Here is a 25,043-nt window from a genome sequence, read left to right on the forward strand (position 1 = left end):
AACTCAGATGTATCAGTAAACAATGTATCGGAGAAACCCCAGATGATTTGATTGTTCGATTTTTGTGATAATTTAAAGAAAGCTTCGTTCATTATAAAGCGTGATGCAACATTTTAATTTCCTTTAAACACAATGGTTCTTGGAAAGCATAATATATGTATAAATCACAGTTAAGGGGGAATTCTTCATGCACAATACGGGATGATCCTGCGATAAATTGCGCATGTCTGTGTGACATTATTTATTGTATTAAATAATATGCATCTGTTTTTTCTGTGTCATTAAGCATTAAAGCGGCCATCAGTCTTTCTAAGGGTTGAATATGTTATTTTTAGATAAATTCTTAGATACATCGTTTCATATAGTTGTCAAATCAATAGAATTAAGGTGGAAAAATGAAATTTACCAACGATGAATGAGTAAAAACAAACAATAAAGAAATCCTTAATCTAGCGGTGCGCTCTCTATATTTAAACTAGTAAAGCGGACTATTCGTTTCCCGGTCTGCTGGTAAAAAATAACGTCACTGGCGCTTTATATATATTAGTCACATTATGCCCAATGTAGAAGTGCATTTTTAATGTTCATTTTATCAAATGTCAACAGAACTCACTGGTTTTGTTTCAGCCTGTTAAATGTTTGTAAATATTCATTACATTTGCAGGTCGCTAAACCCATGACATTTTAATGCTGAGTTGATTGTAATATCTATATGTAATGATTGGTAAATAAGTTAATTTGAATTCTTTCTTTGTTTTTAAAGATATTCTTGTATATTTCAGAAGTAAAGCAGTGAATAATGTTTTTTCTTGGCGAACTTATCCAAATTTTGTGCAAACAATGAGTCAAGTACTTTAAGTTAGTTATATAAAGGTCCTCGCTTGTTTTCAGATTTCTGGGCCTATTAGTGACGAGTACATGATTGTGATAGAACGAAATTAATTTTAGGAAACGTTTCCTTCTGCCGTAGTTTTTGAAACCAGAGAAAATGTTGCTTAAATATTGATGGGAATCGGTGCAAGTTTAATTGATTTTAACACTTTAGTCAGGATTATAATTTTTTAAGTAAAACGCGTAGTAACGAGGGGTTGGAGAATAGGTTGAACTCAATCGATGCGACGGAAATTATACTTACATCTATGATCTCATTTGTACCTGCAACAAGCAGCTGGAAATTATCTCTAGTTCTTATTACAGAATAGTAGTATTTTTAATTTGATGATCAAAGTTTTGTTGCCACATTATTATTTTCACAGGCATTATAAAACATTAAAGATAATAAGATTAAGGCGTATCATTTACAATATTTTGTTTGATTTCATTTTCAGAAAATAAAAACAAAAATTGAAATATATTAAAATTGAACCGACAAATAGCAAAAAAAAAACATGCAAGAAAAAAATCTTTTGGTTCAAAATATGTCATAAAGAAACATTGTATTCAATATTTTGAAAGTGTTCATCTCTTCAGCAAAACTTATTCCCTATTACATTTTAATCTGTCTGAAAATAACAGGACGTTTGGCACGATATAAGTTGGAAAATCGTTCATTTCTGGTATTTAAAACAAATTAATATATAATTTCTAGATTACTTTGCTGTGTATCAAATCAATTATAACTAAGTAACGATAAGCCTCAAATAATATCACAGATGATAAGCAATAGACAATGACAGTTCTCGTACAAAGAAATGAAAGAATAGTCTGGTTACAATCATATTCTTTGAACCAAAATCATTCGGTCTCTGTGCCTTTTTGTTACTCATTAATTTTCTAGAAAACCTCTCCCAAAGAGGAAGTTACTGAACAAAGTTGTTATTATGACCTCTTTATTACTTTTTGTAACCATTTTTTTCTATCAAATAATTGTTTGTGATTGTACAAATTTGCGGGTCTCTTTTTTGATTCAATTTACAGTCGATTGGAAGCAACGTTAGAAATAAAGAATTAATATTGGCGTACCCTACTGATCTCTCGTGTTAACTTAAGCAATACATAAGTTAACAGACATTAAGTTGCAATCAAATAATGACTTTCCGATACTCAGATCATCGAGAAATCTTGGATAATCTATGGCGTACTGTACTTTTTGTACTTCATCATATCATTCATATACCGTCAAACGTTTTGATGTATGTGATATATACATCTTAAGAAGTATGCAAAGAATGCTCTGCAATGATCTGCAACTCATTTGTTCTTCGAATAATAATAGTAAAGCGGCATGCATGTACGATTGATATCACAATTGTCCCTTTTTGTGCATGTTAAAGTAGAATAATGTTTGCAGGTTTTCCTTTCATGTCTCTTCTTCCCACCTTTACTTATACACTGGCATGGGCAACGATGATATTTAACTTGAGATTTAAGTACGCCCTAGCCGAGCAAATAAATCTTTTGGAGATTCTAATTTGAAGCCGATGTAATTCATGAGCCTAAGCTTTGTATATAAACCATGGTTGGTCTGCTCTTACAACAAATATACTTACGCCACTATCACAGCTTGAAAGTCACCATATATGACCTTTTACATTTTACATGTTGTTACGACATAAAACCAAACCTAAGAAGAAAACAAACAAACAATGAAACTAATAGATTGACTGACATTTGGGTTGAATTCAAGTCTTTCATCTCATTTGACTGCATTATATAGAGGATATTTGTTTGTTTTGCATGTAAGATTGAAATATAATTTCACTGAGTGAACACCAGATGCAATATTTTCACGAGTGGCGTAGCCACGAGTGAAAATATAATAGCTGGTGTTCACGAATGAAATATATTTCAATCTTATATGTGAAACAAATAAATTTTCTTTTTATTTCATGCTTTTTAAGTGATTTTAATTACTTTTTTACTAATTTTGCCGCGTAACGTCGCGCATTCTCCCTTGTGACGTCATTACATCATGACGTCACATTATCAATTTTGAAATATAGGTATGTTACATTTCTCTAATTTTGTTACATTTTTAACATTTTGTATGATGACATCGACTTTCTTTTAGTAAAGCAGCAAAATTTACGCATGCCGGCATTTATTTCTGCCTGTTATTCCATTTAGTTATGATTTTCTTTTCATCCGCATTCAAATATAGTCCGGCTACAGTGAAAATTATATTTTATAAATTTCACTAGTGGTTTATCAGAATATGATCATCTGATATAAGACAATAAAACACTGGAAAGCATGAAATAAAAAATGGTAAGCACTCATTCTTTTGTTACTTGTAACACTTCCGTTACAGCACGTTAACATTACAAAACCCAGTCGGCACTATAAAAAGTCACTAAATTTTAAATGAAACTAAATGAATTAAATGTTCTGATACCAGGTTCACCATTAAAAGTGATTTGTATAAAACCCATGGCCATGAACATGTTTACAGATAATAGAAATCAAATGGTGTTTTGTGTCACATGGGATTCAAATTAAGATCCAGTCAGTCTTCATTAGCTAGAAAAAGTTCCTGTACAAGTATTTTGGTGCCAGATGATTTTGCCGGAGTGCGAAACAATTATACACTAATATACGGCTAGGAAAAATAGACTCCTATTTTCCCAACACTACATCATTAGCTGGAAAATTTCAATAAATAATTAATGAATGATATAATTTTATTTTAAATGGAGGGATTAGATAAGAAATGGTCGTTTAAAAGAGAAATCTAGATTATGATTTAAAATCAGGAACATAACATGTTATAGATCAAGGCTAGTCTTTAAACGGTTTGATGGCGCGATGGTCTGGTGATCGAGATATCTTCTCTCAGCCCAAATAGTGTGGGTTCGAATCCTACTTACATTTCGACCATGTTTTATCAAAAGCATTTCTTGGTCATGACGAACCTTCTAAAACGTAGCTAATCTAAGAAAGTCTTAGCGTGATAAAACCAGTGGTTTGTAAAACTTGTTCATTTTTGAAAGATTTAGTAAATTACAGTAGAACAAGAAGAAATGTTTTCAATGGAAATTTGTTACGACCATAATTTATCTGGTCGTTAATACTACTCCACCTTATTGATTCTACCTTTGGGAAGAGTTATCAGGCGATTAAAACTCATGTTTGCTCTTTCTAAATAAGGCAGGATTGTTTTCTGAGCCATAATGCGATTTTAGGAAACATGGAAGACCGCCTAACACAACAAAATTGAACACAAAAGTGTTTTTGACAGCTTTGGACAATGCAAGCTTCATTTGACAATATTGGACATTAATTTGTATCCTTACTATGTATTGTTAGTTTCTCTAAGCAAACACTAAATTTCGCATGTGATAGGAGGGATAAGTATTTCAAAATTTCAAAATGTTGCTGGTGACAGCGTAGAGTCTTTGAATGAAAATGATTTAGTTTTTGCATGTATAATATTTTAAAGTGTATTATTTTGTTTAGCTGTATTTGATTTCAAAAGCTATTCCAAACAATCACAGTGTATTTTCGTTTTCCATTCAGAAGATAAATTAAGTAGAAATACTTCATTTCAGTTCTGAAATAGATGAGTATCTATTTGATGTCATCAGTTTTACTCCTGTCTTTGTCCGGAAGATGACTAGTCAAACTGAATGATTTCATTATTCACGTTGAAATATGTTCATCTTATAGTATAATTTTTGTAATGTCACTGAAATGTATTGTCGAAAATTTGTCGAATTATAAACATTCATTTACTGTCCATAATGGCTAAGCTACCGTGTGGAATTTATAGCTTTAATGACTAACATGATAAGGTACGATTTTGGTAATAATCGTCTTTATTAAGTCTATTAAATTGTCATTATATGGCTTGTTTAGCTGAAGTGAAAGAAACTTGATTTAGATAGCTTGTGATACTCGTGAATGATTTAACAAAGATGATATAAATGAAGATGATCCAAAATGCCTTAAGTAATGCTGAAAATAAAAGGATGTTACATGCACCAGTCCAAGATCAAGTACCCGATACTTTTAGTTGATATTATGAGGTTTTACTTGCTTTGATTTAATCTTGTAGTACCACGGGAGTTCCATCTCTTCAGGCGTAAAAATTATTTAGATTTTTTTCAAGGATATATCTGAACATTTTGGTACATGATCCGACATATGTCAAATAAAATATGGGTAAAAAGCAAGAATCCTTTCAAGAGTGTTGCAGGAAGCGTTTAATTGAGACTGTTCATGAATGGAAGTAGCGCAAGTAATTTTTTAAGTTTAAAAATATGATGCAATTCTTGTAACTAAGGGTTATCAAATTCTCCATCTGATATAGGACATTTTTATATTAGGCAATCTTGTTGTGAAACTGTCTTAGGATACAATATGATGATTTATGATCCCCATTTGGTAGTTATTAAAAGTAGCATGCAGTGTAAGGAATATGAGTATGTGAAGGAAATTGATATCTGAGTAGCTAAGAATCTTGATTGCCTATTATTGATAGTTTAATTACAAGAGTTATAACGGGTTTAAAGTTTGGAGAAATATTTTAATCTTTTAATATTTTTCTTCTTTCTTTCGACTGATTGATTCATTTTTTCATGTTTTAACTTTTGAAAGACACTTATTTTTTGTTATGCATATTTTTTTAGACTGATGAATTCTCGGATAAACATTTTATTCTTTATTCCATTGTTAAATTCTTATTTTAGGATGTTTTAATCACATTAAAATTTGCATCATATGCACGTAACTGATATTGGGATTTGTTTGTATTCAAAGTGCAAAGAACGAACACATCTTTTATAATAAATGTTATCTTTTTATATGTTTAAAATACGAACGATGTTGGCAAACATCTTGTTTTTCTTCTACAAACAACAATAAAGACTATGATATCTTATATTGACAGTTTTCCGGACATTCCCTTTCATTAACGTTGGACGATTCTTAGTCAGAAAAAATTGATCCATTTCCAGGCAATTAAATACGGGATAGCTTTTATCGTTGTTTAAATTACCATACATTGTACAGTAATGTTACGGGTTAAATAGGGAATGCAATAAATTTTATTCATTGATAAATGTTACTGTATTTGAATTGAATATATTTTCGATCTTTAATTAAATGTCATCGTTTTTTTATTAAAATAAATTGACAAATATATCTATATATTCCAGTAACTAAAATTTTTGTATTACAATACATGCAATAGAAGTTTCACCATTAATTGTATCATATATGACCGCTCGTACCTAATTGCTTTGTAGGCTTGCTTTATAAAATATTCATCCATTTTGTCAAGGAAGTGTTTCTTGTTATTAAGAGGATCTATATGTGTTAACAGTAACACTGTATGTGTTTGTAACAGCGTATATGTGTCTATGAAATCGACAAAACGTTTTTTGCTCGACATCTTTTCGAAGAAAACAATAAAGGTATTGTTAGTCATGGCGGCGTTGCCGTCCGCAAACTTTAGCTTTTGTCATAGCTTTTTAAGTTGTTGGTGTAAAGTCTTCATACTGGGCCAACACAACCGTTGAGACAAGACCTTTATTCATAAATGATTTTTAAGATCAAATGTCTAAATTTTACTTGTTTTTTTCTGATTTTTGCTATAGCTGGCCATAACATTATCTTTTTTTGAATGGATTGTCTTGAAACTTGAACTTAACAATCTTTGAAGATGTACCTTTAAGTTAATCAGGAAGACATTGATCTATAGTCATAAATAATCTTGACCATTGATGTTTTTTCCTATCTTTTTGCAGTAAGTAGCTTTAACTTTGTATTAATATAATGAATGGATTGACTTCATATTTAGAAACAATATTCATTAGAATAAGACCTTCATGTATATCAAACTTGAATAGTCCTTGTCTCTTTGATGACCTTGGGTCTGAAGGTCAAAATATTTGAATTGTCACTAACTTTTGCTAAAATTAACTGTAACTTGGTAATTAATGAATGGATTATCTTCAAACTTGGTCAAAACAACCGTTTTGATACGACCTTCTAAAAGGTTGAACTGACCTCGACCTTCAGCTTTACTGGCACTGACCGTCAAGAATGGTATGAAAGTATTATATCACCGTCTACTTACATCACGATTATCTTTCTGTAATCTATATAGATATGTTTTAACAAAAGGAAATAAATTCTGTAAAAATTTTTCAATACATCTACAATTAAATGATGATTGGCACGAACTTTATACAATAAAATAAAACGAGCAATAAAAAGTCTGAATAAAGATCATGGTAATAAAGAAATATGGTAAAGTCTTCAGAATTTGAATGTATTGTTGCATAATTCATAAACCCAGCATTATATCACATAACATGTCTATTTCCATATTACATGGCCTTGAACATTTCGATATCAAGCGTCTCCGAATTTATTTGTTAGCATAATTATAATGTATTTATTATACTACTTGGAATGTTTCTGTCAGAAAAAGTGCAACAAGTTTTTGCTTGCAAAGATTTCGTCTTGTATCTAACTGATAACAGTAATAAAGTCATATATGAAAGGTGGATTTTGTTTTTTATACAATGTAGGTTATTTTGAACATTTTGTTTTTCCTTTATTTTTATATCTTTACCGAGAAGTGTACCTTTTCACCTTTTATATTAATAAAAATCATAGTTATTTAAAGACACTAACTTTTGGGGATAATAAGGATTTCAATTTTGCCTTGTATGCTTTTCTTGCCATATACGTAAGTGCTAACACATTTCGTTAAGATTCCGTTTAATAGTACCTCGTAAGCCATTCTAAATAACTTCACAGGCTAGATGTTGAAGAAAGATGTTTAAATAATATCATTATAAATTGAGTATGATTGGCAATAATGCATTCTTTCTTGATAAATTAAACTCAGATGTATCAGTAAACAATGTATCGGAGAAACCCCAGATAATTTGATTGATTTCATTTTGTGATTATATTAAGATAGCATTGTTCATTACAAAGCGTGATACAGCATTGATTAATTCTCCCTGAACATAAATGGAACACATAATATATGTATATATCAAAGTTAAGAGGAACTCTCTGGAACCAATGTAATTTCCTAAACTGGATAAAGTGTGCATGTCTTTTTGACCCAATTTAATTTAACTGTTTATCACAAAAATCACGGTGCAGAATTTAATATAAACGCTATTACACTAGTGTAATGACACTTTGACATGATGTCATTTGCGTTATTTAGAAAAAATACATTTAAGCGTTACACTTTCAGCGCGTCAACGAAAAATGAATTTTTTTATCTGTAAAATCGGTTTTATTTTAGATATGTGATAAATGGAAAATTATATTCGTTTAGATTCAACTCATTGAAAAAAACATTAAGTAATAAATCTACCCTCATTGAATATCCTCTATATATATACAGTAGGTTCCCAATCAATATTTCTTTGTGTCACTAAGTATTTGAGAATTTTTGACATGGCAAACAATTTAATGTTTTGAACAAAACTGTTGAGAATACTAACATGCTTGGAAACATCTGGAAGAAGACGTTGGTTCATTCTGTCTAATGTTTTCATTACTTATCAAATGTCAGCATAAACAATTCGTTTTTGTGTTTGAGTCTGTTCAATTTTGTTTAATTTCCATTTTGCCTAATATAGTATGTCAGATTCATGTTGAGTTGAGATATTAAGACCCAAATATATATCAGTTCATTTGGCTTCATTCTTTATTTTTCAAGAAGTAAAAAGTAAATAGTTCGCCTAGTGGTCTAAGTCAAAATTTGTGAGAATAAAAAGAGTCATTTACAATATGTTAGATATATAAAGGCTCTCATTGTTTTCAAATTTCTTGGCCAATTTGTGACAAGAAATAGAACGAAATTAATACCAGTATTCAAGAAACTTGAAAATGTTGCTAAAATATTGATGGGTATTGTCGGAAGTTTAATTGAATATAACACTTTATAAAAGAAGAAACAATCAGGGTTAAAATGTTTCAAGTAAAACACTTAGTAACGATTGGTTGGAGAATACATTGAACTCAGTCTATAAGACAGAAAAGCTACTTTCGTCTTTGATCTCAATTGTAAATACAAAAGGCAGCTGAAATAATTATTCTTATTACTTATAACAGAATTAAATATGTTTTTTTTACTTGATAATCAAAAGTGTATGCCCTCTACATTAATTTCTTCCTGCATTATATAGAATATTAAAGATGTATCTTAAAAATGTTCTTTAATTCTTCAAAGAAGTAACAAATGTGCATATAACTGACAAAAAATATGGTTTGATACGTAAGGTCAATGTAAGTTTTTTTTTTATAATTTCATTGTCATTATATATTATTCATTGCTACAAATATGTCATGAAAAAATAAAACATTCAGTAGCATGTTAGTGTGCCTCTTGGCTAATCGCCTTCCTTATTGTATTTTAATCAGTCTGAAAAATAATAGGACATATGACACGACATAATTTGGAAACTCTTTGATTGTTTGTCTTTAAACCAAATCAATATTTGATTTATCAGATTAGTTTGATATGTATCAAATTACTTATAATTAGGTAATGATAAGCCTCAATTGATTTCACAGCTGATAAGCCATAGACAATGACAGGCGATCTTTCATTATTTCCTCGTACAAAGAAATGAAAGAATTGCCTGATTACTTTACATATTCTTTGAACTTAAATAATTCAGTCTCTATGCGTTTTCTACTGCTCATTAATTTACTAGAAACCTCTCCAAAAACGGGAAATCAGAGGAACAAAGATGTAATTATGATCTCTTTATTAGTCTTTTTATACCCATGTTTCTATCAAATGATTGTTTGTAATTATACAAATTTGCGGGTGCTTTTTTTATTGAATTTACCTTCAAATGGCAGCAACCTTTATATTGGTGTCTCCTGTAGTTCTCTATGATTTAGCTCAATGTTTACATGTACTTTTAAACATCCATTAATTATCTGGCACGAAGGATCATCCAAATAATGATGCTGATATACTCAGATAAGGAAAAAAATTATATACAGTCATTAAGTATTAGTGTACTTTTTGTACTTCATATTCAGATTGATACAACAATATATGTACTATCGAATGTTTCTTCATCTGAATGTGCAAATTAATTAAATTCTATGCTTATTTCTATGATAATAATTAGAAACGTATTAGCCCGTACAGAAAATAGAAAATCAAATGGTGCTTTGTGTCACATGGGATTCAAATTAAGAACCAGTCAGTCTTCATTAGCTAGAAAAAAGTTCTAATACAAGTATTTTGTGCCAGATGATGTTGCCGGAGTGCCAAACAAATATAGACTTATATACGGCTGGGAAAACTAGACTCCTTTTTCCCCAAATACAATTTCATTAGTTGGAAATTATTCTATAAATAATTTATGAGTGATATAATACTGTTTTAAATGACGATATTAGATTCGAAATTATTGTTTTTATAAAAATTCCAGATTATGAAGTCAAAATTAAAACGTAATGTGTTAATGATCTTGTCTTGAAAAGGTTTTGATGGCGCGGTGGCTACGGATTAAGTGTGGGTTCGAGTCTTGCTAACATCACGACCATGTTTCCGTCATATGACACAAAAACCTGTTAGTTCTAGTCAGTGGACTTAAAGAGTGATATTGATAAGCCACAATTTTGTTCACAGCTGAGATATAATATATGTTTTTATCAATACTGCATAACCTTATGTTCACATGTTATTACAAAATGAAAGTTTTGTGATCTATTTATACATTAAAAAAGATATATGTTTTGTTTTGTAAGAAGTCTTAGTTTACATTTTTTCTCAAGAAACACGTTTTGTCTATTTCCTGATATGAATAAAAATGAACAGAGATCTCAAGAATTTTTCAGGAAGTTTACTATACTAGTAAGCTCTGGCCCATTTACGGCATTTCCACAGGTTTTTTTGTATTTGAATTGTGAATCTAAATATATGATGCAAACTAAAGATTTATGATAGATGTCCCGGTCTTCATGTCACAAGAATGGTTTTATATCTCTATCTATTTAATTAATCACCTGATAATTTTTCCCAAAGGTGGAATTAATGCGGTGTAGTAGAATTAACGACAGGTTTAATTGTGACCGAAACAACTACCTTTGAAAACATTTCTACTTTTCAAACTGTAATTTACCATTCCTATTTTGTCTTAACAACGACCTTTGAAAACGTTTCTACCTTTCGAACTATAATTTACTATTCCTATTTAATAAGCAAGTTTTGGCAACCCTCTGATGTTAGCCGGACGACACTTTGTATGAGAGGTTATGGCTTTAAATGACAACTTTATGGCAAAAAAACATTTAAAATGGAAATATTGAAGGTCGCCCAAAAAGACAAAATGTCATAAATTTGACTTAGTGACAGCTCTTTTCCAATTTACATCTTTCTTCGATCTAATAGTATCAATTTAAAATGATGAAAAAATTTCCTCGACAGCTCTGGTCAAGGCAAGTTTAACTTTGATATTGCTCATTGTTTTATTACACATTGTTAGATTCACAAAGCAAAAATATGACAAGATGGATGGATAAGATTTTATAAAATATAAACTTCTTTATTATAATGTTGATGATGACAGCGCAGCTGAAATGGGGGTTTTAAAGTTCTGTCAAAGGAAACATTATATTGTAAGCTTCAGTTGTATCAGATTTTCCTGGGCATCCCAAACAATCACAGTGTCGTTTCATTTGGTTTCAGTAGATACTTTAAAGAAACAGATTTTTTATTTTCTCGATTCAATTCAGAAATATATCAAAATTGTTTCAATGCCTCAAGTTTTATTCCAATTTAATTTCTATTTCTATAAGTTGGTTAATTAAACTGAATCATTATTCATATTAGAATAAATTCATTTTTATGGTATATTTTGTATACTGTAATGTACTGGCGGACGTTTGTCCAGTTATTATCATCCGATTATTGTTGTCTATTATGGCTTTGCTAGCGTGTGGATTTTATAGCTTTAATAGCTAGCATTATAAGGTACGAATTAGGCAATAATCGTCCTGATTGAGTCTATTAAATGGTCATTTTATGGCCTGTTCAGCTGAAGTGAAGGTAACTTGATGGAGTGAGATAGCGATACTCGTAAATGAATAAATATAAAGATGGTAAACCCTTCTAAGACAAGTGTAAAGTTTCAAACGGGGGCATTAAGTAAACCCGAAAATAAAAGGATGTTTCCCGTTCAAGATCAAATATACGATGTCATTAATACAATTGTAAGACAGAAATCGTTTCATTGCGGTTTTGCTTGCTAGAGATTAGAAATTTGTAATTTTAATCTTTATAAGAGTTCATTGCAATTACTTGTCTTCTGGCGTGAACATTACTAGGATACTCTCTATGAAAAATCTATCTAAACCTTTTTGCTACCAACAGTTGTAAAAAATACATTGAAAGAACAAAAGATACGTCAGCTCTTGTAACTTCTATTTATAGAAAATATTACTTTCTACCTTTGATATAGGAAATGATCATATTCAGCCACCTTGTTTTCACTTCCGATATAAGAAACTGTATTCGGATACAATATGATTTATGATCCCCATATTGTAGTTATTGAAAGTACCATGCAGCGTTAGGAATAGGAGTATGTGAAGAAAATTAATATCTATGTAGCTATCAGATACGGGATATGCCATGTTTTTTGGCTAGAAAGCTAAAGCTTAGACTCATTATTGTCTATTATTGATTGCTTAATTACAAGGGTTATCACGTGTTTAAATTTTGAAGACACATTTTTATCTTTTATTTGTTTCTGAAACATTCATATTTCTCATCTATAAACTTTTATGTACTCCTTATTTCAAACTGAAGCATTCTTTTGTTGTTTTTTTTTTCCACATATTAACTTTGCAAAGAAATCTATTTGTTTGAATGTTGTTATGCATATTATTTAAGATTGATGAATTCTTGGATCGACATTTCATCTTTAGTCATTATATTTCTGTTGTTATATTTCGTTTAACGGATATTTTAATCACATTAAAATTGGCACAACATACACTTAAAAGAGGGCTTGGCGTTGTTTTGTTTGTTTTTTTTTTGTTTGTTTTTTTGGAGGGGGGTTCAATGTGCCAAGAATGAACCCGTCTTTAACAATAAATGTTGTTGTTTTTATTTGTTTTATATACGATCGATATTGGGAAAGAACTTGCTATTTTCTTCAAACAACAAATCAACAATAAACACTATGATATTTTATATTGGCACTTTTCAGGATATATCCCCCTTTCACTCAATTAATGTTTGACGATTCTACGTCAGGAAAATTGCTCCATTTCCGGGCAATTAAATACGGGATAGCTTTTATCTTTGTGGAAATTACCATACATTTTACAGTAATGTTACTGGGTAAATAGGGAATCCAATAGATTTTATTCATTGATAAATGATTGTGTGTTTGAAATAAATAGATGATCGGTATTGAATTAAATGTCATTGGAATAAATTGACACCTACGCCTTATATATATCTTTACTTCTGTGTCTAAAACTTTCCCCGTGTAATAGAAGTTTTACCATTAATTGTGTCAAATATAACCGCTTGTACCTAATTGCTTTGTAGGCTCGCTTTATAAAATATTCATCCATTTTGTCAAGGAAACGCTTCTTGTTATTTAAGAGGATCTAGATGTGTTTACTGTAAAACCCTATGTGTTCGTAAAACCGTACATGATAAAAGAAATCCTATGTGATCGTAATAACTATAAACCTCGTAATTTGAAAAGGTCTGTTTACACAACAATGTTTGTCTTGATTTGAATTTTACTGTAGAACATAATTAATGTTCATACTTTGTTCTTTATATTTTGTAGGTAAACGATGGAGTCATCGGCAATGCAGGCAGCTTTTATCTTCTTTCTGATTGGATGTTGCTATGGTAACGAGGGTGACGTCATATCTCATTTGATACTGCTGGACCAGGTTCCGCCATCAATCAGTGCCAATGCCACTCCAGAAATTGTCATCAGGACAAATTTCAGCGTAAGTCTGATATGATTTCCTGTAGAAATTAAGAGTTTTAGAGCCGTTAAATCTTGAATATTGCATTTCATTTAGAAAATGACCATACGTTACAGTGATTAATCTTTATAAAACGGTTCAAATTCTAATTTTGGTTTTGAAAACTCACAAGAAAAATCATAAGTATTCCCCCAAGGAGCTTAACTTTTAGGTTTAGTAGGCTTTGTATAATTAAATCCATTTATCAAATGCAAAGTATATTATTAAGTGAGAAAAAAACACGATTATTTTGATAGGTTTTTAAATTTGTTCACAAGTCTCGTATGGTAAACATTGCTAAATATGGGTTGCTTCATCAAAAAAAAATCAAAAGAAGAAAATGTGCGTAAATATTAAATCCGCCGGTCTGACCTTGACAATGAACGTTTTATCATAAACGACATTACAACTTTATGATAAAACGACATTACATCTTTATGATAAAACGACATTACAACTTTATGATAAAACGATATTACAACTGAAGACAACTCTTTAGATTTCTATGAGCCATATTTTTATCAAGAAATCTATTTATATCCATAATTTTTGCTATAAATAAACAACGTAACCTTGTCATGAATAGTTCTGTAACTATATTAGCGTAGCGTCACTAACGTATGAACACCTGTCTTCTGGGCCAAACTGTTGGGTATTTGTAAGAGATAACTGCTATAATATACACATCCTTCGATTTTTGGATACATCTATCCCGGGTAGACCCGATATTCACTCAGTGGGACACTTTTAAATCCCATTTAATCCCCAATTTGTGTAAAGTTCGAGATAACCACTATCATTTCAAGTCTTCAAAACGTAGAACAAATATTTACTGCTAATAATCTGCAAATGTTTTGAAGTAGAGGTTAGGGCTTACTACGATTTTCAGATTTTACTACAAACCACTTCATAAGTCCTTGAATAAACACCTCAAATAAGAGCAATATGGGTCACGCAGGGACACGCTATCTTTATGAAGCTACCGATATTTAGATTATGTGAATATAAGATATCTCAAACCAAGACAACATGGCAGGGCCATTTTTACACGCGTTATTGTTTTCCTTTTTAATTTGTTGTCCCTGCTTTTCTGGTTTAGTATAAAACTGTTTTATTTGATTAAAGTCAAATACTAACAATATCTGCCACTTCTTTTGGTAACATGAAAGTCAGGAAGACAACTATTAACATGAAATTCAGGAAGACAACTAGTAACATGAAATTCAGGAATACAACTACCTTCGTTTCACCGGGTTGATTATACACCTTTAGTTTTTTCTTGAAGAATATAAGGCCGCTATTCCATTAGTACGTGATCCGTGACCCGCGTCAGTGATCCGTGTCCGGGCATGTCCGTGGGTATTATTCCATAGGTACGTTATTTTCAATATATTTTTAATTGAAGTATAGCGAACAGAGGATAATTATTTGTAGAATAAGATATACATGTAATTTCATTCCTATACCAAAAACAGTTGTAACATCAAAGAATTAGGTAACAAACATTAAATATCAGTTAGGTTTTCAAATAACATCTCTTTAGCAACCGAAGACCAGATGTTGTTTTTTTTTTTAATCTGTCATTGCTGCATCATAAACTTATAGGTTCTCCCACACTATTTTGGTGAGCTCTTTGGTATTTTCTTTCGAAATCGATAAAGTTTTTAATTTCGTTCGAGGCATTTTGTAGGGATGAGACTTGTCAGTGACTGTCCGCGTCCGTAAAAAATCGCTCATCCTGCGAAACGTCGCGGATGCCGTCGCGGAAGCGGATAGTAAACGGACAAAAGGAATAGATTCAACGTATTCTTTGATTAGCGAATCGGTAGCGGATGCGGATGACGGACGCGGACCACTGATCACGTATAAATGGAATAACGGCCTAATACTTCCTTAAAACATCCGCGATATACCCAGTAATACGTCCGCGACATGTGAGCAATACATCCGTGATTAATAAGCAATACATCAGCGATACATTAGCAATACATCTGACATGCATTAGCAATATATCATCGATACATTAGCAATACATCCTCCATGCATGAGCAATATATCTTCGATACATTAGCAATTACCCGCGACCACTATTGATACAAATGCAATGCCATACAATTAAACATGTAGCGGAATGCTGTTACACCGTTGATAACTTAGATTTGTAAAATGATATAGTACCTTAAAGTAACATTTTCTGACTTTATTTGACACAATTTCCTAACGGCAACATTCCTAATTTCCTACAAGATATTATGAACTGTGAAAATAATTATACTCTCATTACAATATCCCCCCAGATTTTTTAATCATCTCTGTTGAAACTCCATAAATTGCATTAGGTCATTTAATATCTTTATCGTTTACATCATCTAAAGCTGCATTTAATCATTGCAACACTTAGTAATTAAGATGGTAATGTGCTTAGCTTTAAAATCATTAAATCTGATTAAATGGCATTTTTATTTTTAAAAATGCAATGCAAATACTTTAAGATATTTGTACTTGACCTTATAAGATATTCTCTTCATACTAAAGCTTTAAAAACGCGGGAAACGATCGGCTGTTTGGCAAACCACGGGAAAGTGAATTGATTTCAAAACGCAAAAATCTAAATAATACTATTTGTGTGGCCGCCTAAGGGCACGTGCTTAAAATTAACTTTGGAAGTCTTTATTTGTTTTTCACTATCAAAGATTCTATATCTTAACAACGAAAAAACGTTTCAAAAAAATTGTATTACATCATAAATTTTGAGAATTGAGTACTATCGGCTGGTAAATCTTTAAAGTACCTGCCGCGTACATAAGGATATAAGTGGATGGGTTTGAAAAGTTTATCTCTTTTGCCCAGGTGTTTATCTTTGATTTGATATTTATAAAACATTGCCGTGATAAAGTCTCTGTCATTTTACCGAAATGTTAACTATTGAAATAAATCGATAAGGTTATCAACAATTTTACGATAATTCATAGTAATAGTTAGATAATATTATACATTATATGAAATACATGTATTTAATAGAATTAGTAATCTATATTTTAGGTAACACATGAACTGAACATATAGTATGAATTATGAATCCCTTTAGATTGACAATTGCAATTTGGTAATGATGCAGAGCACACTTGGAATGGGAAAATGCAATCTTATAGTTTTTGATAAAATGATTGACTGTTTCCGTAATTTATTCTTTAAATATACCATGTTACATATATAATATTAGCAGGAGTCAAAGTAATGTTGTAAATAATGCTTATAATTACTGGTTTTACATCACTGCATGATTACATAATTACAAGTGTGTGTGAGTTTGCGATATTCTTGCCCGCAGTAGCTAACATGGCGCTAATCGTAAAGTGTTACAAACATCGTCCTTATAATTTGATTATGATTTTTTATAGATGATACTTTATTAACTTTTATAGAGATACAAACTGATAGTCAACTTATGACAGACACCCGGATATAGCATTGTACAATTTATAGTCCTATTTCAAACATATGTGACACATAGTTAAATTTACCCGAAACTCGGATTTACATTAACTGCGATCTCCTCCACGTAGGTTGTGGTTTGAACATCAAAACTTACTGTAATATTTGTTGGACATTGTGCAAACATCGGCGTTTATATATAAAAAAACACCGCCATTAAAATGTCTACATCTGAGTCACTTTCTAAAGGTGCATAGTCTGGCACTTTGCCAAATAGCCGGACTTTATCGTCTGCAAAACATCAAAGAAAGTGTCAAGTGCACAGTAAATTAAAGCTACATGACACACCCAAACATTAATCTTGAAATTGCTCGCCTTCCCCGTTTTACCAATCCAGTGATAAAAACTGACTTTTCTAAGTAAGTCAATTTTTTATTCAAATAATTGCTGAGATTGCATTGCTGGCCCTCTATTTATAGACTGATTATCTAAAAATAGCATTCCAAGATTGACAGAGACTTATCCGAGTTTGAATATGTTAATATCTGTCAATACTTACACAATTTGTTATCATAATAACTTTTAAAGAACAAAAAAGATTGCATTTCATTTTTTTATTTCGCTTGCGGAAAGTCACGTCCGCAACACGTGGCTTGTTTGTTTTATTTGTTTGTTGTTTTTTTGTTTGTTTGCGTTTCATATATGTTAGTGAAATGTTTTGGCTACAGAAAATGGTATGAGTCAGCTAAATGAACATTCCTCATTGATACAAAGTGTGCGTATTTTATCCTCGCATTGATAAAAACAGTTGACATTAATGTCCACCCAGTTTCCTAATCAACAAACAAATATAACACTTGTGGGTAGTCAGTTTACTTGATAACATCTAGTGTACACTTCCCGTAATCATTTGTGTGAGAAATATTTAAACATGTAGTTGTCATTATTTTACATACAAGTCTCTGAGAATATTCCGCGTAAGAATATTAAGTTTATCTTCTAATTACTAGTACTAATTAGACTTTTTTTTAATCTATTCTGCATATTTCAAAAATGCCTGACTCATGTGATAGTCGAAATTATTTGAATCACCATATTAAAGATATACTATGCTTAAATTTGATATTTGTAAATATTGATAATTGCTACACAGTCTCTTTGTAAATATAAAGATAAAAAACAAGTGTTGAATTCACATAAAGTAGATATGTTATGTTTAAAATCCTACACACTATCGGTGGTTAGAATATGAATATATAGTGTCATTAAAAAACGGGCAGTTTTTTAAGAAAAGATCAACTTTACTTACCGCAGCTTGACATATTCAGTAAGAATTTCTCATTTCTGTGAGCATAGTATAGTTTTAACAGAGTAGACCAATAGATGTTTTACTCATTGTTCACAGCATGGGTCACATGATAGAGTTATTTTAAATCCGTATGATTTCCGAGATGATTATGTATAGTGGGCGAGGTGTTCCTTAAGACAAGTTGTTACACTTAGCAAAGTACATGTATTGATAATACATGAAATTATTTTACTTTATTACCATTGTAGGAGGCTTGTCCTTGCGTAACTGTAAGAAGACATATAAAGATCAAAGTATATTTGGTCAGACAAAATAATATGTTTATAGTGGACAGATTCCTTGTTTTTCGGCAGTATCTCATTTCTTTTGTCTGCAAAAACATGACTAACGTTGTTGATTTGTGTGCAGGCAGACGACATCCGCGACGAAATAATCCCTTAATTCTGTTCGTTGGTATCTGTGACGTCATATCTACGTGCTGATGTAACAGCTTTCCTGACATTATCATATTTCAGTATTTTGCAGTATTAAAGTATTCATGACTAACAGAGTAACAAAACTAAAGTTATTTCGGTTACATATGTTTTACGTCGTAGTTTGAAATGCATGGCGTGGCATTTGCACGTAAACATGTTAGGTCACGTGATCATTATGATCTGATATAGCGTTTTCTGACCTTAATAACCTTTGTTATGAGAATAAAAAATCATGAACAATCATTTTCATGTAATATGAATATAGTTGATATCTTCACAAGGGGAGGGGGTAATCATGCATTTGAACATGCACACAACATGTGCATATCTGCCGTTCTAACTAACAATTACAAATAAAAAATAAGCAGGTATAAATACCCGCTCAACTTATCTCGAGACGCTAAGAAAGCCCACCGTCTTTGACAAATTATCGTATCTTGGTCGTAGATTAATTGCCCCACAATAGAACTTTTTGTCACAAAAGACAAATTACTTTATTGTAGCATTCTGAATGACCAGCGACGAAAGAAGGCGAATCGGTAGCGGCCTCTTAAATGTGTGTGTGATGCTTTAAAATCTAGCTGTAGACCTGCATAAAGTTTTCAAAGCCAAATGTAGGATAAGAATTAATCTGCATTTGTTAAATTATTTATTTAAAAGACCGGTTAGTGTTTAGTTTATGAAATCTATACGGCAGGAATAAGAAATTGACGTATGTGTATTAAATATAGATCATTCGAGCGTCATTTAGTTTAAAAATATTTATTTTCTAGCATAAACAATACATTTGCAAGAATGGTAGAGCATTGGAATCTTTGCAAAGAAGCAAACGCAAACTAATTTTGTCATATTGTCATATTTTTGTTAATACTAGTACTAACGTCTTAAAACATAAACAAAATTGTTGAATTTGCCGGGTATAATTTGAAATGCGTCATTCTTGCATACTTGCTTATGTTGTAAAATTTTATATTATTTACCTGCAATATCTGTACACAAATGTTGTATTGTATTGTAAGTAATAGTAATCAGTATACAAGCATTCGATTAATTCACCAAATAAAATTGATTTACGACTTCACAGTGGCACGATAAGTGCATTAACTCGATCGATCTAACGTGAAATAAAGTTTACTTCAACAGTGGTATAAACTCGGCTATCTGATACCCCCCCCCCCCGCCGCCTCCCCTTTACTTCACCAATATTTAATTTGCCATTATAGCAAAGATCACCTGTAGATTAACTTTAATCGTGTCTTTAAGATGTACGACCCCGTGCGAGTTGTCTCTATTTTACAGCTATTGACAAAGATAATTAAACCGATAGCTATACATTTAAAATCTATAATTACAGTCGAATAATGCATTAAGACGATTTTGAATAGAAGTTTTTTTTAAGAGTTTTTTTTCGCCATTACTTTGGACGATCATTAAACACGTAGTTTATTTTTTTTAAGGGTGCTCTTGCAATTCTGTCGTAAATTAATGAAGCTTTAATATCAAGATACGTCGTTGTAGGGACAGGAATTTTTAGGGTTTATTATGGCGCATATATGCTAATATCAGTTACAAACATTGGCATATTATAATAATCTACTTATTAGTTTATTATTATAATATTACAATCATAATAATACACTGTATATTAGTTTCAGAATATCTAATTTGTTTCCGTCATCATTTGAGCTTTAACGACGTCAATAAATGATCTCATACTTAACCAAACCAAACGTAAATAGCGTGCCTTTATTGAAATCAAATTGAAGTAATCAGACTGAATCAAAGGTCGATTTAAAATCAATTAAGTTCAAAAATTCAAATTAAGAATGAATTATTTTATACAAGGCTTGTTCAACAGTCTGTTATAGTCTGATGTGGAGACTGAACGACTTCGTAACAAAATGAATCAAACAAGAAAATGGGCAAATGAATAAAAACGCGTTCTAGTTCTCTCAAATAATGGAAAAATTGTCCCGTTTTGTTTCTTCCGGAAGAAAAGCAAAAACAACGGTTTTGTTAGCTCGTGTTCATTTACCATAGAAAATTTGTAGTTCTTATTTGAATTTCTTCTTTTCTGTTTTTACAGGGTCAGATAGAGTTTCTGGAAGCAGACAAGTTTAAAGTTTTGTTAAATATAACAGCCCCTTCAATACAAGATGCTTATGCTGTATCGTCAGAGCTCGTAGATAACAAAGGGAGACTACTGCTACAAGTTGTACGTATTGATATTTTATCAGTTATCTTTCCTAAAACCTTTGACTGTTAAAAGTACCTTTATTATACAGAAAATAGCAGGCAATTCACTCTTGAATATTATTACCAACTTTAAAGTCCCCCTTTTGCGGGGACGGGCACATGCTTAATATCCCCGCAAATGACAAAGCACGGCGAGTTTGACTATTTCCCCCTTTTTGGCACCAAAAATTAAACCATCCCCAGACAATATCAGCAGACGAAAGGTAAAATCTCTGCTTTTTTGCCACACGACCCCCTCCCCACCACCCCTCCCATTACCCAACACTATTCAGGAACGAGAGTTGCAAGGGTTACACTTGACTGGTGCCTGAACATTTTTGAATTCTCGTGAACCAAATTATAAGTTTTTGTGTTCCGGGTGCTCCGGCAATCTCTTCTGTGTGTGATATTTTTTCTAAATATCACTTATGTCGTTTCAGTATGAGAAGCCAGGTTCGAGCCCGGCCTTTAGTCTACAATGGATATTTCTGTTGGTGTCATGTCTGAGCGGGTTCGTGTTGTTCATGACGGTGCTATATGTCACGTGGTGGTATACGCAGAAGAAACATTTAGGAATATATGGCGCCCGAGGATATCTTACTAACAGACAAATGTACAGGTTAGTTTATGTTAAAAATAGAAATTATATTAGTAAAAAAGTTTAACGTAAAAGTTTCTGTTTTTTAACATATTTTAAAGTTATGGGGAAAAAATAAGTAAAGAACGTTGATAACATCCGATTTGTTTCAGCGAGGATTGATTTGGAAAAAAAATGGAATTGAAAGCATTTTTTTCTTCTCATTACAATTTAAAATAGGCTTTTTCATAGAATTTAATCCAGTTGGATTCAAACCAACAATGTTAAGGGTCAAGTGATTTGAAGACAGTAACTTTACCTATTCGGCAACGCTAGCCACTCCATGTGATTTATATTCCATAAACATATTTTAGATCTAGAAATAGTATGCAACTTGGAGCGGCCGCTGAGCTGATGGGAGAACAAGATGACGACGATATTGATGGAGAGGATGACGGTGAACGACGTAAAATGGTAACGTAGCTAACGTTACATAAATACGTTACTTCATGCTAGTTACCATGTAATTTCAACAGATGTATTATTAAGATTTTCTGTGCGTTAGGCCTATGATATTAATGATTGTTTTGTGAAAGACACTTATAGTTTATTTTATATTTAGAAGTAACTTTGTATCATTAAATGAAGTACATTAGACAATATACCGGTATATTGCATACGAATAGAATCGCTGTTGCTGCTTCTGCTATGCAAGTACTGGGTACCAGGTTATAAAAAAATCTCGAATCTCAAACCCAATTTGTAGGTATTTGATTTGTCAGAAACTGTACACTGACCAATGGATATCCTGAGATTTGAGACAGAACTCAAAAAAGAAAGTTTGAAAATGTCTTGGAATTTGCTGCTCTACAAAGAGGAGCATACTACATTATCCGCGTATTAATCTGATTTCAGAATGTGTGCAAAAAGAAAAATTATATCTATATTTGAAGAAATTTAAATTATCACTCGAATTCCTACAGAAAGCATAAAGATATATTTGAAAACTGATTCTGAATTTTGATTTTTTTATTGTTATTCAAGGAGAAATTTCGGGTTTCTATGAAGCCAGAGACAATTATTGAGGAGTCTGAGGACAGCTGTGATGATGACAGAACAAATCCGAAGCTGCGATTCCAGGTAAATTGAAACGCGTAAAAAACGGACCTATTATGTCACCACAAAGTGATATCTCTTCATTACTTAGGAGAGGTAACCCCAACGAGAAGTATTTCGGTTTGTGTAAATCCAATGAGCAAAGGAATTTAAGAAAAAAAATGTTAGAATGTTCTTGTTTTGTATAGAAATAATGAACTACATGATCGATTTGCGATTTTATGGTTAGTGTTATGGCGACAGCAATACTTTAAATCAACATCACTCATTCTATAAGTTATTCATTAGAAATAAGGATACATTTAACACTTGTGCTTATATGACTGAACAAAATTGCTTTTTACGGATGAATCATCATTTCAAAACATGAATGGTCAATAATCAGTTATTTGTAATATTCGCAGGTACCCATCAGTCATGATGCATTTCAAAGGAAACTGTCTCTTAGACTGGCACAAGGCGGTCATCTGTCCAATGAAAATATACGGGGGAGTGGCATATTAGACTATCCTGACCAATCAGGAGATGAGCTAGAAAATGACCTATCACCTGATCAGAAAGTAGCAGATGCTGACGGGAGTTACACGCCCTTGGGTGATATAGATGATATGTGGCACGACCATGCCGTCCAAAATTCACAAAGCACGGCAAAACTTGCTGATCCAAGAGGCAATCTGGACTTTAATATTCAAACAAGTAAATCCGACGGTGATTTATTAGGGGGAGAAAACAAGAAACTTTACTGCAAAAAGAAAAGTGTCTAGACACTCCCATAAAGTGGTTAAGACTTATCCCCAAAACAAAACGATTCAGTAAAGGAATTGCCGGGTACCAAAAGCGGGCCGAACCAACTATTTATCAAGAGGATGATTACTTAGACCTCAAGTAGAATGATTTGAGTTCTTCGTCCCACGCGCAGAGCTGATCAGTTGTGCCAGCGATGCACACCCCAGATCAGCACAAAGTACCATGAAATAGCCAGGCTTGGACAATTATAACGCATCTTAAAACTGCCTGCACCAGTTATCAACGTCACGGTGTTAAGTCGTGATCGAACGACGCTTATGAACTTTACACGTACAGCAGATATCCCATATGTCAACGTTTTAAACGTCCAATGCACGCAGTCTCTGTCAAAAGATTCTAAAATTTATAAAAACCCCTTAAAAAAAGCCAAACCTTTGTGTTCCATGTGGTTCGCCCTACCAAACTTTGATGTTCAACGATTGATCCAAAATGATATAGGTCAATCAATGAAGCCAATCCTCTCCTGGAGTTATTGTATTAAGTGAAGGTCCAGCAGTGACGATCTCTCTAATGATGACGACCAGGATGATACCGGCGACTTTCTTCGTTTGGAAGACTCTGACCTTGACCTTCCATCGCCGGATCACAATATGGACGGCGATCAGCTGTCTAACACAAGTCTGCCGTTACCTAGCCCTCCTCCAATGTCGAATGAATTTATGCCATACGATACTCATGGAAGAATTTCACAACTCTCACCGAGGCAGAGCCTTGTTACACCCTTAGATAGCAAGGATTACGGTAAATAGTTCCGATAAAACCTGTTTATTGTCCTTGTTGTTATTATTATAAACATACATGGTGTTCTTTATTATCTGGAGGTATTAATTTTAGTGCATTTTAAAGTGGCTTTTAATGTTCCACCACTTCTAAATTACCACTTTCAGTTTTAGACTACGCTTAATGATTGTTCTAAGGACACACGTAATTTTAAGCGTTCTCAAATTCAATAAGTATAATTATAGTGAATCATATATACATAGTTTATGATTTTTAATGTAAACAGAAGTTATTCACTTTTAAATTCGAAACTGGAATATTTGTTCTACTTCCAATTGATTGTTGAAAAGATGTAATTATTAGCTACTGTCTGATGACTTGATATTGACAAAAGTATTTTTCTTATATGAAATTTAGTTAAATTAGAAATGAA

The 25,043-nt window shown here is 32.0% G+C and overlaps 1 protein-coding gene across 1 annotated transcript in view; it reads left to right on the forward strand.

The window, feature by feature from the left end:
- The window catches only part of LOC132741026 (uncharacterized), a 106,153-nt gene that overhangs the window by 55,721 nt on the left and 25,389 nt on the right, over positions 1–25,043 (forward strand). Inside the window, exons 3-9 of the mRNA XM_060729105.1 lie at positions 13,749–13,917; positions 21,242–21,370; positions 21,831–22,009; positions 22,342–22,441; positions 23,012–23,107; positions 23,488–23,841; positions 24,415–24,631. Coding sequence (XP_060585088.1) covers positions 13,756–13,917; positions 21,242–21,370; positions 21,831–22,009; positions 22,342–22,441; positions 23,012–23,107; positions 23,488–23,841; positions 24,415–24,631 — 1,237 coding nt within the window. The 5' untranslated portion in view covers positions 13,749–13,755. The remainder of the gene's footprint in view (positions 1–13,748; positions 13,918–21,241; positions 21,371–21,830; positions 22,010–22,341; positions 22,442–23,011; positions 23,108–23,487; positions 23,842–24,414; positions 24,632–25,043) is intronic.

This window comes from Ruditapes philippinarum, unplaced genomic scaffold (assembly GCF_026571515.1).
Source record: "Ruditapes philippinarum isolate M1 unplaced genomic scaffold, ASM2657151v2 ctg204_1_1_1_1, whole genome shotgun sequence".
NCBI classification, from domain to species: Eukaryota; Metazoa; Mollusca; class Bivalvia; order Venerida; family Veneridae; genus Ruditapes; species Ruditapes philippinarum.